Genomic DNA, 13,485 nt, shown 5'->3' on the forward strand with positions numbered 1-13,485 from the left:
ACACGACCTGTTTCTGAGACACCCCCACCATCCTCCACCCACCTAAAATTACAGCAGCCACAGGTGGACACCATACATCTGACTGGTGCAGACCTCAACCTGGACGGCACGCACCTGCTCAAAAGCCCAGGATCAAACTGGCATTTTATGGAACTGCAGCCCTTTCGGTGCTTAATGAGCACAACCAGAAGGCACCACGTTCTCTGCACATGAACTGAGGCAGAGCAAGGTCTCCTGTCCTGCTCTGTGCTGGGGACCCAACTCCCCCAGCAGAGGCAGGAAGCTCCAAGAAGAGAAGGTGGAAGAAGTCCCTGGTTTCAGGATTGTGTATTTTAGGGAGAAACTCATTTTCACCCTCTATGATGGAGGGGTGGATGTCAGTCCAGATTCTGTGTAGGGTGAATGCTGTCACACTAAGGAACAACGCTGTCTGAGTACAGTTTACTGACCGTGACCCGCACCTCCGTCTGAATGAAAGTGAATGCGCTCGTTAATTATACAGTGACACTAAATGAAATGGCATGGTGCCCCTTATGATGCTGTAATATTCTGTATTGAGCTTATTAACCATGTGATCAGAGTAATACTACCTCGCTGTATTTATACCATATTCAGGTTATCAAGTGTGACCCTCTCCCTCTGCATCACACACACAAACACTACGTATAAATACGTATGTATTTTTTAATCTTCACAAATACTCTGCAAAGGACCACTATTTCTCCTTTTTCAGGGGTGAGAAAAAGGACAAGGTTACCACATTCGTGATAGAGGCAGGTCTAGGATTGAGGTGCTCTGACTCTTAGTCCAACGCTATTTATACTAAACCCTATTCCCTTAGCACCTGCTGACATTTTTCTACTGCCGAAGTTAAAGTATATATTTTGATGACAGTGGAGAAATTCTGGATTCCCAGAAACCACGGTATGAATATGAGAAAGAGGTAATACATCTTACTGACTGTACCATCTAGGTGTTTTCTATCACCTCTCCCTTAATTTGTGTGTTGTGTGTGTGTGTATGTGTATTTTTTTTTTTTTGTCTTTTCTAGGGCTGCTTCCTGCGGCATATGGAGGTTCCCAGGCTAGGGGTCTAATTGGAGCCTAAACCTAATCTAATCTAAACCTACGCCACAGTCACAGCAACACGGGATCCGAGCCCGTCTGCAACCTACACTACAGCTCATGGCAACACCGGATCTTTAACCTGCTGAGCGAGGCCAGGAATCAAACCCGCAACCTCATGGTTTCTAGTCAGATTCGTTAACCACTGAGTCACGATGGGAACTCCTATCTCTCCTTTAATTTTGAAAGCAGACTCCATCACCCACCAAATAACCCTCTTCCTATGTGACTCTTCCCCAAAAGGTCCTGAAGGCCTTCTCAGGACTTGTTTTGTTCTTGGGAACACAGAGTACCAGCTGAAAAAGGGTAACACTGCTCAGTTAACGGAATGAGGGCAGACTAGCCCAGGACTTTGCAGGGGCTCTTACCTCGGCTGGACACCTTATTTCTAGGGAACGCAGCAGCTGCCTGTCGGTATGGATGCAGCCCCAGCTCCTGTGCGTGGCTCACAGTTCCTAGTAAAGACTCGGGGTCCCCAGGCCCGCCAGTACTCAAGAGCAAGGGGCTGTCGTGGCAGCCCTTGGCCAGCGTGCTCGCACTCTTCCTGTCGGGAAAGCCGTCCTTGGCCCCGTCACAGGAGCACTCCTCCTCCATGCTCTCTGAGTGTACCAGCGCCGGCTGCTGAGCGTATGCGTGGGTCGGGCTGGCTGAGGAAGCCTGTGAGATACATTCTTGCGCCCTGATTTGCAGAAGATGCTGGGGGCTGGTGTGGTGGTGGTGGTGGTAAGAGTCAGCATTTTGATACGGTAAAGCCTGGCGCTCTGTCATGCTCTGTCCCCCGAGACCCGGAGCCAGACTCCCGGCGTCCCCCTGGTTCATGTGCCTCAACAGTTCTTGGTACTCTTGCTGCTGCTGCTGCTGCTGCTGCTGCCGCTGCTGCTGCTGCCTTTTAATGAGCTGTGCAAACTCGGCCGGGGGCAGCCGAATGTCCGAGTGGCCGGTGAGCGAGTGCCGGGGAGAGAGCAGTCCTTGGAGGATGTGGGGGACCTGCTGGTGTCTCGTGTAGTCTGGCGGCGTGGGGGACAGCAGGGCCTGCTGCAGCGCCGACGTGGTGTAGTGCGGTGACTGCGGATGCGCGCTGGGAGGGAAGGTGGGGAACTGGTCAAGCGGAGGGACTTTCAGGGCTTGGGTTGGAGGGAACCCCACTCCTGTTGGAGGGCTGTAGCTGCTGGGGGAACCCCGGGACTGGTCCGAAAACAGATGGGGGTGTAAATGCGCCTGGTCGTAGTTAGCAGGGGAGAACCGATTCACGTTCAAGCTGCAGACACAAAAGGGAGTGAGTACCAAACATCCATGCGACAAGTGTGCCAGACTCCCCTAGGAATGGCCACCGCTCTTCCTCAGCAGGGAGCCCCGCTAGTACGGAGAGCTGGGTGGCATGGAAGGCAGGGATTAGGGGTCATCCCCACTCCTCCCCTCTGGCTTGAAAGTAGCAACGTGAACTATCAGGATGTGCCAGTCTCTTAGAAACCAAGTGACAGAGAAACAATCCTAAAAGAACAACAGACGAGGGGAACTGGCATTTTTACCAACTCCTCTAATTGGCTGTTTTCTTCTCTGCAGACAAACAACAGTAAGGCAGCTTTGCCATTTTCCTCCTCTGTCTCATTAGCATTTGATCCTGGGTCAATAAATGAGTTTCAAGTCCATCCCAAACCCCGCACCTCTGATTCTGGGAGGGCTGAAACGAGCACAGCCCAGTCAGGCTCCTTCTCCCTCTTCCTTCTCTCTTGCCCTGCTAGGGGGTGCGTCCCACCTGGTCACCTGGACAGACGGCTGGGTGACTCCGGGCAGCCTTACCTGTGGGCCTCTGCACTGTCAGCACTCAGCTGCTTGGACAAGGGCCGGTGTCCATAGCTGAAGGCGGCTATCAGGTTGGTCCGGTGCTGCATCTGAACCTGACTGGCACTGGGGCTGACAGAGACGCCTCGGCCAGCAGAGCCCGCAGCTGTCCCGGGCATGCTGCTGAGCATGTCAACAGGCTCCTGCACTTGGATGGTCACCTGCTGCGACTGGGGAGGCTGCTGGATCCCCAAGCACGTTAGTGCCACGTTGGGAGGAGGCGAACAGTTCTCGGGCTGCTGCTGGAAGACTGCACTGCGGGAGGGGAAGCCTTGAAACTGGGAAGGAGAGGCAGCACCTGGAGAGAAAGGGACCTCAGGGTGACCAAACGCCCAGGTTACCTACCGGCCGGAAGTCCTGGGGGCCAGCAAGGACCCTCAGCCTGGATACCACCCAGAGCAGTGCTTCTCCAACCCTTGGGCAAAGAAGGTTCCTCTGGAGGACTTGTGAAATCAGATTCCTGGGCCCTACCCATGGAACACTGACTCGGGAGGTCAGGGTGGGGCCCAAGAATGTGTAGTTCCAATAATCTGCCGGAGAGCTGGTCCGTGGATTCCTCTTTGTGTGACTCTGATCTGGGGCAGCGCTTCGCAAACTCTAAAGCACACACGAATGGCCTGGGGATCTTGCTGAGACACAGATTCTGACTCAGCAGGTCTGGGTGGGACTCGACATGCCTGCTGATGCTGTTGGTCGGGGACCCCACTTTGAGTAGGAAGCGGCTGGACACCGATTCAGACTCTTCGGGGGACCCAGTCTGGGTGATGTTACTTAAGTATTCTCAGTCTTGGGGATACTAACCCCTCAGAGTGCTGGTCTCCCAAGACTCATACGGCTTAGCACACACTCAACTGCACCTCCATCTAAACACCCAGAAGAGAGGAGCCCCGGGCACAGTGGGGCACCCACCGAGGCATGACAGGAGGGAAGCCTCTGGTAGTAGCTTTTTATTTGGGAGAGTTGGAGGGGGGTTTATGAAAATTATCAATAACAGTCAGCATCTATTGAGAACTATTTTGTTCCAGAGACTATCCCTGGAATATAAGTACTTAAAGTATAAGTACTTTACGTATACATTTATTCATTAAATATTATTATTACCCCTATTTTACAGTCGAGAAAGCTGAGGTACCCAGAAGCTGAGTAACTTACCTGAGGTTTCACAGCTAAGGAGTTGGTAGAAACAGAAGTTAAAGCAAGTCAGCCTGGCCCTCGAGCCTACCCCTCAACTATTATGTTACTCTGCCACCCGGATCAGTCGCTTGAGGCGCTCAAGACCAAGCCTCATTTCTCCCCACAGCACATGGTGGTTCAGCAGAAGCCTCTCCACTCACCATGAGACTGGATCATGGCGCTGTTCATGGGGGGCGGACTATTACTGGGTTGTCTGAAGAGATGGTTGTTGGGGTGGTTGGGAGGTGGGCTTGAAGGCTGAATCCTTAACCTTAAAAAAAAATAACAAAACCAAATAAATAAATTTCCCGAAGTGCAGTATAACCTTGAAGTTAGTTTCAGCTGTTTGATAAACACAAAAGTGGAAACCAGCTCTTCCGTTTTGATAAGCCTCCAGGTGAGACAAACACCACCTAGCAGTCTACTCGAAGCCTCGCCACATCTTATTTTATCAGACTCCCCAAAGAGGCAGAGGTCACTGTGGGCCTGGGTCTGGCCTCCTGTATTAGATGTCAGATTACTTTGTTCATGGGGCTAAGAAAATGAAGTGACACAGGGTGTCAGAATTTTAGGAGACTGGTTTCCCTGCTTTTCCAACAGGCTCTTCCGAGATGAATGCTAAGTCAGGGAGTATCTCCCATAGGAGTCCAGGCAATGGCTTAGGCATGAAACAATGAGATTCATTACCTCTGGAGCTGGTGGGTGAGGAGGGCGGGCTGATTTTCACATGCAGCCTGAAGTGGTGGTGAAGGCTGAGGAGGACAGATAGAGTCCTAAAACATACGGGGGAAAGGAGAAAAAGTAATCGTGAGCTTGAAGATGAATCAGAGCCATTCTCACGAAGGGAGGAAACAGAAAGAACTATCTGTGACTAAGATTTATGCTCTTGTTGTTCATCAAAAGATTCGATTACCTTTGCTCAAACATGTCAACCATAAGTATAGCTCAACAATACTTTGCCCTGCGTGATCTCCTCCAAAATTCCCAGGCCAATCAGCCTGAAAGCAAACTCCAAACAAGGTAGAGAAGGCAAAGAGTGAAGGCCTACTTGAATCTGCTGCTGGAGAATTTGATGGTGCTGCTCCTGCTGGTATAACATATGCTGCTGCTGGGTCTTCTCCAGGGTTCTTTCATCAATCTGCCCCCCGTACATCTTCTGCAGCTGCTCACACTCCTGCAGGGAAAGCAGTTAATACAGATGGGAGGCAGCCAGGTCCACCCCATGCAGTGATGTCAGCAGATGCAGATCTGCCCCAAGGCCTCACGGGCAGAAAGAACCACAAAGAACAGTGTCCTTGAGGAGCACCTAAGCCATTTACTTATGGAGGTGTTTGTGTACTAAATACATTCACCCTCTGTTCTGGCTGAACAAGGGGAGAACACCAAGACAGCCTGTGTACAAGCGAAGGTGCCAGTGTGAAATCTGTGTGCAAAGCACATGCCGCTTGAGGCTTGGTCGACAGGAAGGTCAACAGGCTTTCCAGAAGCCTGGAGGTATACTTCCTGCCTCTAGGGGCACCATGCATACCAACTGGAGAGTGTGCCAGGTGGTAAGAATGCAGAGCAGGCTCCAACAAGACCCAGAGCCTATAAATCAAGACAGGAATGCCAGGGTTGCTTCAAAGGACACTCCCTTGTGCATCCCACTGAACCCAAGCCCAGCAACTCCTTTCTAGTGAACTACAGAGACAGGAGGAAAACAAGTCCCCTCACAGGGTAAGCACGGGATCCTGGGGAAAGCTGGACATAAGGAGGAGTAAGGAAAGAGCATCAGGAAGCTGTCTGGTTTAGAACCGCTACAACTGCAGTGCTGCTGACATGGCGTGGGGGGAAGTTTAACACCCCGGTCCTCCTGCAATACTGGTCTCTGTTACCCATGCTTCTCCAGAGATGCCTGCCTTCTCTTCCATTACCTGCTGCAACTGTTTGATGCTGCTGTTGTTGCCCATTTTTTCCAGGTGAGCTTTGAAGGCCTGGATGCTTGCAGCCCCATCTGAGAACCGGCGCACAGGGGAGAAACGCTCCGTGGGGAGGTGCAGTGTGTTGGAGTCCTTGTAGGTGGAGCTGAATACACGGGAAGAGAAGGTTAGGGGCTAGGACTCAGGGGTTTTGACCAAATCATCCAGGGACTGCTGCTGTAGAGGAACACAAGGATGGCTGATGCAGGTGCAGCCCCGAATATTATGTCACTTCAGGCCATCTCCAGAAGCCAGTCGTTTCCCTAGCTTGCTTCCCTTTAGAGGGCTCCAGGTGACCATCTTCCGTTTCCACTTACCTTGAATGGGCTTAGTTTCCAAACCCAGTGAGGTCCTGGGGTCAAATACATCCTGTGCTTACAAATACACTGGGCCACAGAGAAGAGCTTCTCAGTATCCCTCAGGCCTGGCTGCACAAGAACTCTGACGTTCATAATCACATCTCTATCTAGTGCCTTTAGAAACCTAAAATTCACCATCTGACCTGACATTTCCCCTGAGCAGTAATCTCTGTATGACCAACCAGAGAGAAACCATAGGCAACCTTGTGGTCAGAGGTCTGGCCTGGAATTCATAGGTTTTGTGCCAAAAACTAGAAGGTAAGGTTAAAGTGGGGGGATATGGGGACCTCTGATCCCCAGATGGAGACAGCCCATTCTTAAGAAACGTGGGCCTCAAGAACCTGCACGTACCTGGTCAGCACAAATAAGGTTATCTGCTATGAAAGTTAACTTCTCAAAGCAGTAGCACCCTCCCAACCTGCTAATGAAAGAGGAATCGTGTGGATTACCTTCAAAATGACCCCACTGTTCAATCAGAACATAGCCAGTATCTTATAGAAAGAAAGAACAAGCTATTGATAAGGAATGTCTAAGACAGCATCAGGGTTAGAAGCTAACACCTACACTTGTTAGCTAATCAGAAAGAGATGTTTATAGCTTGAGGTAAGCAGATAAAAGCCTGTCAAGGCAGCACTGCAGCAGCTGATGGAAAAGATGAGGGTTTCACGTCCAGGGCAGGGTTGATATCACACTGAGCTATGGGTGAAATGATGGACCACCTTGCCAGTTATTCATCCTGGGCTGAAGCAGAACCAAGGCTAAGGAAGCAGATTAACCAGCAAGTTCAAATGCAATGCAGACAGGGAGGTACAAGGAGGGTCTGATGACTGTGCAGAGGGGTCAAGAGAGTTCTGGCAGCAGGTGTAAGCCCTTTATCCTCCCTTCTCTAATGGTGGCTTCTGTTTCAGACTCTACCTGAAGCCTGACACAGCAGTGAGCTGACGAAATGAGCAAGAACATGTATCTGGTTCAGTAACACAGAAGACAGAGGATTCTAACAGACATGCCCCAAACAGCAACCACGAGAGCTGCTCTCAGGAGCCCTTCCTCAACAGTAGTTCTGCTTCTACTTCAGGTCTTTGGAATTAAAGCAAGCAGATAATAATATATTTTCTCCTCAAATTTGAATCTTACGCTTTTAATATTTTCTGATAATGGATGTAACTGATTCATTCAGAAAGCTGTGCTCTTCAAGGGATTAATACAGTCTACCTGCACAATATTCATTCACTCCCATCAGAGCAATCCTTCCAGGTCCAGGTATTTTATGATTTTTCCAGAAGCTCAGGTTATGAACAGCCTGATGCCCAAGGTGGCCTAGCATAGTAGCTTCAGAGGAACAGTGCTGACGCAGTCACTCATTTAGGAAGCACTGACATCATCAGTTGTGCTTTATTCCCATTAGCAATCACAGTCAAACTCAGGCAGCCTCATATTAGGTTGATGTTCCCACCACACTCTTCAAATAGGGCCTTGGGTCCCCACTCAGATAAAGTCCATTTTGTGTTAGGTTTTTTTAAAAAGTTCACTCTTAAAAAAATCTTTTTTAAAATTTTAAATTATATACTTCCGGGACTGAAAAGGGAGATCAGTCTCTCCCTCTTCTGTCTCCATGTTGGACCTCATCGATCATACCCCAGAAGAATAGCCATATGTGCTCTTCTTGAGTCACCTCCTCTGGTTAATGAAGGGAATTCGATACTTCATCCAGGCCACCCACCAACATTTATGGCCTTGGAAAGTTTCTCTTTTCTCCTGAAGACTAACTTCAGTCTCTTGTATTGCCATATTTATTATAGTAACCTCATCAAGACATGGAGAGTTTGCATAAATGACCCACTTTATAGAATCTGCCACTCATAAAGCATTCATTCCAATTAAAACCGGCTTGACCACAGGAAACCCTTGAAACACTCTAGTAGAGTGTTCACGTGAAAACAGCAGACAGATTTCCCGCAGCCAAGGCCTTGACAATGACTGTTGGCAGGGTGGAAACCACACAAATGGAACTGTGGGCCAACGTGGTCTTCCTTGAGTAACGAGTGTAACCAAGGCTGAACAATTAAGTGTGGGGCTGTAAAGTTGGGGGCAGCGGGGGCAGGGGGGATAGAAACAAGCAGAAACAAAGTAATAAAAGGTCTATTAGGTAACAGGGTAGACCTCAGTTATTGAGAAATCCTAGAAAATGCATGGGATGGAACATGCACCTAATAACCAAAGTACTCTCGCGGCAGTACCCTAGCAATGTAGGTCCTGAGGGATGTTCCTTAGGAAAATACTGTCTTTCTGTGCCATCAGAGTTTTATCTGAAATATGTCACTCATGCTACTCCATTCTTAAGAGACCATTTTTACTACATTATTCATGGTCATTTATTAAATCTTATCTTCCTTCTTCTAGAGTTCCAACGTGGCACTAACCATGTCTCAGTCGGCTCAGAGGTCACCTGTCTCTGCTGATTACCTCTGATGCCCAAGGGGTAACTAAACACAATAAAACATTGTGTCACGCTTGCCAGGGCGAGCCTGGCTGCAAGACTGAATAACACATTATAAACTTAGTTTCCTTGGAACCTGCTTTCCAACCTTCCCAAGTAAGACTGCTTTTTCAATGTCTTCCCAAAAAGATTGAAATAAAATAAGCTCTAGCAACTGCTGGTGGCTTTGAAAGTGTGGCCTGGGAGCTTGGGGAGAGCTTCAGGATGGACAAGCCTAAGATTTTTAGTCATCAAAGTGTTCTCAGTGAATAATCATCTTCTTAATCCAGGAAAGTATCATTCTCCTCTGCATCCAGGCTTACTTGAACTCAGTTCTGTGAAGTTTTCTTGGTGAGGAAGGTTAAACTTGTTTTTATTTCTTCAAGAGAATGAATTATAAACGTATGAGAGATCTACTAAAAGATTCTGCCAACAGAATATTACAAGAATGACTTTTCAAGCACAACATTCAAGAGGCTGCAGTATGTCTGCTCTACCACTCACAGAGGGATGACTCCTCCTCATAGCCAAGCTCCTTGTTCAGTGGTCACCTGGTAAGAAAGGCTCATTCTTTCGATGGCGGTGGGTTATTAAAGGTCAGGCCTATTGATGTAGCTGTAGAGCCTCTTATTTCCAGCTGGACTTTTGAGAGCTTCACTTAATTGCAGGTTTCAAGTTCAATTTCATCTGTGAGTCAACATCTAGAATCACGAGAATCACCTGCAGGCAATAAACATGTCTACAGGGTACTAGGAAGGAAGAATCTTCTGTCGCCCCGGGCACTGCTTAGTCAAGGAGCTGAGAAGATGGAAGTTCAGGATGCGATTAAAAGCTGCGATGCTAGCTGCCATCTCTGTAAGACTAGCCAGAAGGGTGCCTGTCCGATGAGCCTCTGGGAGCTCACGCAGCTCACATAGCTACTCACCGATGCTGATCAGGTACCAGGTGAGGGGGCCAGACCCGGGAACGGAAAGGCTGCTGTCCTAGCTGCCGTTGTAGGTCCGGTGGGATCTCGGCTGTAGGGTTGGTCATGGCCAGTGTATGTCTTTTGGACCTATTTGCCAAGTACCTGCAACAAGCAGGAGCACATTTCATAGTAAAAAAGACAGATAGGAATATTCCTCAGCAAGAAGCATTAGAAGTTAATCCAAAGCACTCAGAATGAAACAGCGCCAGAGTTCAAAAAGAGCTCGATGGCAAACAGATCCCTGACTGGATGAGAGTGAAACATGTTCAAAAGGCCAACAAAAGTTGGCTTATCACTGCAGTGGCTGAATTTTGGATCTGAGAGTAGCCATTAAGAGAAGAGAGAAAACAGACGTAGTTCACAAAGAGGATCAATTTTCATTACTTCATTCAATTTAGCAGAAGAATTTATTTTCTACTTTATTTATTCCCCCTTTCCCTCCAAATTTCAGAGAAAACAAGCCCTAGGGATTGTTCCTAGAGATGAGCCAGAGAGATACTCAGAAGGGCTTCCCATATGTCCCTTGAAGCCACTGGCCCCCACAGTTTGAGACTGACCTTGACACAAGTCACAGAAAACAGATGCTTCCAGTTGGGACTAAGCGAGTTCCCAAACCACCCCTTGCCTCATGTCCCATGACTATAATTCCATCATCATCAAAGAAAAACCAACCAGGAACCAACATTCTCTACAGGACGAAGGCATGAAACCACATGAAATGTTTAGAATTGTTTTTTAGGGGGAAAAAAGGCAAGGCAAGAAAACAGAAGTTTCAAAAGCTGAAGAATTGACGAGCTGATGACTTTTATGCTGAAGATCTTTCAGATCCACCACTGCTACCATTAACAAGGTATTGGTCCCCCATGGTCGGGTTGATGACTTCCTCCACCACTGCTACTCTTCTTGGGCATGAATAAAAGAAGCATTATTCTTTTTCATTACATCAAAACTGATGGGCCTTATACCCTTTAAATGTTTGTCTAAAGAAGAAAGAAGGTGGAGCTGGAAGAAGTAAAATGCAAGACAGAGAAGAGAAAATGAAATACTGCTATCTAATTGAAGCAGGAATGCAGCGAGTTTCCTAATTTCTCTTCGTGACACCAGGAGGGCCCATGTGCCACTTTATACACCCTGTTATCAGCAAGCTATAGAAACGACAGTGTCAAGAGGAAAACAAAGTCAACACAGTTCTTCTTCCATCGGCTAAGTTGTAGAGGGAGCAGGCCCCCTGTTTCCCCTGTTCTTTCTACATGGGACCAGCTTCTTTTTGAACAGCAGCTCTCACACAGAGCTACTGCGGGTAGGGATAGAATACTGGCCAGCAACCGTGCAGTTCTTAAAAAATGGTCTTGTTTCATTCTTAACTACTTTGCCCATTTCAGCTAAAAACAGTTAACGGACTACGGAGTAATTAGTGGTATGTACACTTGCCAGAGAGTAAGCCATTAGTGGTTTAATAGCCATTTGATAAAAACACCCAAAGTTTCCCCAAGAGCCCGTGAAAACCATTTTATTTCAACTTCCCTCAAGGGAAAAAACATATAATCTTGAAGAACGCCTGTATTTCTGGGAAAATACATGCTGGATTCTGGTCAAACCCCCTCCCCGGAAAATAAGAAAGTCAAAGTCCCACAAAGGGGCATGCGTGGAGCTGAGGACCATGGCAGATGGAACCGAGGTCACATGAACAGTACAGCATGCCTGACGGTCACTGCTGTTTCCTGGGAATTAGGCATCTCTCAACAAGGTTCTGCAAACAATGGATATTTGCATCGGTCCCTGGCCCGAATCCCATATTCTTTTTCAATATCTCTTTGTTGATACAAGGGGACAGAAGAAGCACACAGCAAACAGTACAAGAGGTATTCATTCTCCTGGAAAGGAAGAGTCCATGCCAGCGGTCCATGGCCAGACTAGCTAGGATCACTGTCATCCCAGATCTCCAATTCCTTTTCAGTAACAGTTCTTGGCAGGTAGGAGCAGGCTTTGTGCCTTGTGAATACTATCAGAGTTGCAATATGAAGGCAGGGGGGCAAGGGAAGAAGGAGGGAGGAGAGAAAAAGTTCTTATGGTTATTGCTGTCACTTAGGGGACTTCCAATGGTGCTTACAGAAATGAAATTTTCTGGGTAGTCTTCTGTTACTTCCATGTGGGGAGGAACATGCCATCTGGCTTGAGCAAAGAGACCACACAAATGTTGAAGCTGCACTGGACCACCTCCTTGGGCAGAGGTGACCTTTCGCTGGTTGCAGGGGGAGACTGCCCAAGGACGTTCTGCAAGCACTGCCAGATGTCACATTACCTCTGCACAGCTTCCTGATCTGGCTCCCCATCCGAGCTCTCCTCGTCCACAGGGGTAACTGCTGGCACTGCCTGAAAAGAGACAGGAAGGAAAAGCTCAAGGTGGTGCTTCTTCTGTAAAAGCTCTCATTCTCGAAACTGGGGTGGGGGCAGGCCCCTATGTTCCTTTTTTTTAAATCTGTAAAACTTTTCTAGGATCACTGGCTTACAGAGAACTTCTATATACCTTTCTATTGTCCCATTTCTACCTTACTCAGTTGATTTTAACTTGAATTTCTTCCTCTGATTCATCTTTATTCAGCCAATAAACAGCTGAATGCCCACTATGCTCCAGGATAAAATGTGAGCTGACAGGTGAAGTTCTCGGCCTCAATACAGGCTAGTGAAGGATAGAGACAGGCAAACAGACAATACAAAAGAGCATGACCCATTTGTCTAACGGGTATGCGGGAATTGAGAAGGGCATCCTGGAGGACAGGGCCCCAAACCTAAGACCTGAATGATGAGGAGGCACTAGCCAAGCAAAGAGGGAAAGGGGTGGTAAGCATCTGAGGTTTCTAGGCCAAGAGAAAAGAGAAGGCCTGCAGGGGTCTGAGAATCTGAAAATGGAACAGAAGCTTGTTTACCTGGAATGTCTAGGAACTGACCTAGTGTTTCTTTTTTTAAAAATTTTACTGGAGTATAGATGACTTACAAAATTAGTTTCACGCATACAGCAAAGTCAGTCAGTTACACACATACATATATCTGCTCCCTTTCAGATTCTTTTCCCACATGGGATGTTACACAGTATTAAGTAGATTTCCCTGTGCTATACAGTAGGTCCTTGTTACCCATCTGTTAAATATAGTAGCGTGTATGTCAATGCCAACCTCCTAATTTATATTGTTTCATATTAATGTTATTTCTATACTTTAGATGTCATTAACTCCAGAAAAGCCAACTGGTTTTTTAAAAGTACGCTTCAGTACATAACATGTAATTGTATAATTACAACCCAGTGCTGTAACATAGCTGTCACCCACCGAAACAAGTAAGTGAAATAAGGACCGCCACAGTGCATGCATCACTGTGACTCTTCCCATTTGCACGTGGACTGGGATGCTGTACATACAGCCTTGATTGCTACTCATAGCCTGTCGGCTCACATAGCCACCATGCCTCAAGTGCTAGAGCAAAAATCCTACTTCAATTATTACAAAACAGCCTTTTTAAAAAAAGGACAATAATTATAAGAGAAAACAAACTTTTGGAATAATTCCATTGTCTGAATGCCCCTGGGGTT

At 47.6% G+C, this 13,485-nt stretch overlaps 1 protein-coding gene across 1 annotated transcript in view; it reads right to left on the reverse strand.

The window, feature by feature from the left end:
* The window catches only part of SIK3 (SIK family kinase 3), a 252,687-nt gene that overhangs the window by 11,970 nt on the left and 227,232 nt on the right, over positions 1 to 13,485 (reverse strand). Inside the window, 8 exon segments of the mRNA XM_047752064.1 lie at positions 1,493 to 2,382; positions 2,925 to 3,264; positions 4,301 to 4,410; positions 4,827 to 4,912; positions 5,188 to 5,313; positions 6,053 to 6,203; positions 9,858 to 10,001; positions 12,202 to 12,272. Of these exon segments, the coding sequence (XP_047608020.1) occupies positions 1,493 to 2,382; positions 2,925 to 3,264; positions 4,301 to 4,410; positions 4,827 to 4,912; positions 5,188 to 5,313; positions 6,053 to 6,203; positions 9,858 to 10,001; positions 12,202 to 12,272 (1,918 nt within the window).

Source organism: Phacochoerus africanus, chromosome 11 (genome assembly GCF_016906955.1).
Source record: "Phacochoerus africanus isolate WHEZ1 chromosome 11, ROS_Pafr_v1, whole genome shotgun sequence".
Lineage (NCBI taxonomy): Eukaryota > Metazoa > Chordata > Mammalia > Artiodactyla > Suidae > Phacochoerus > Phacochoerus africanus.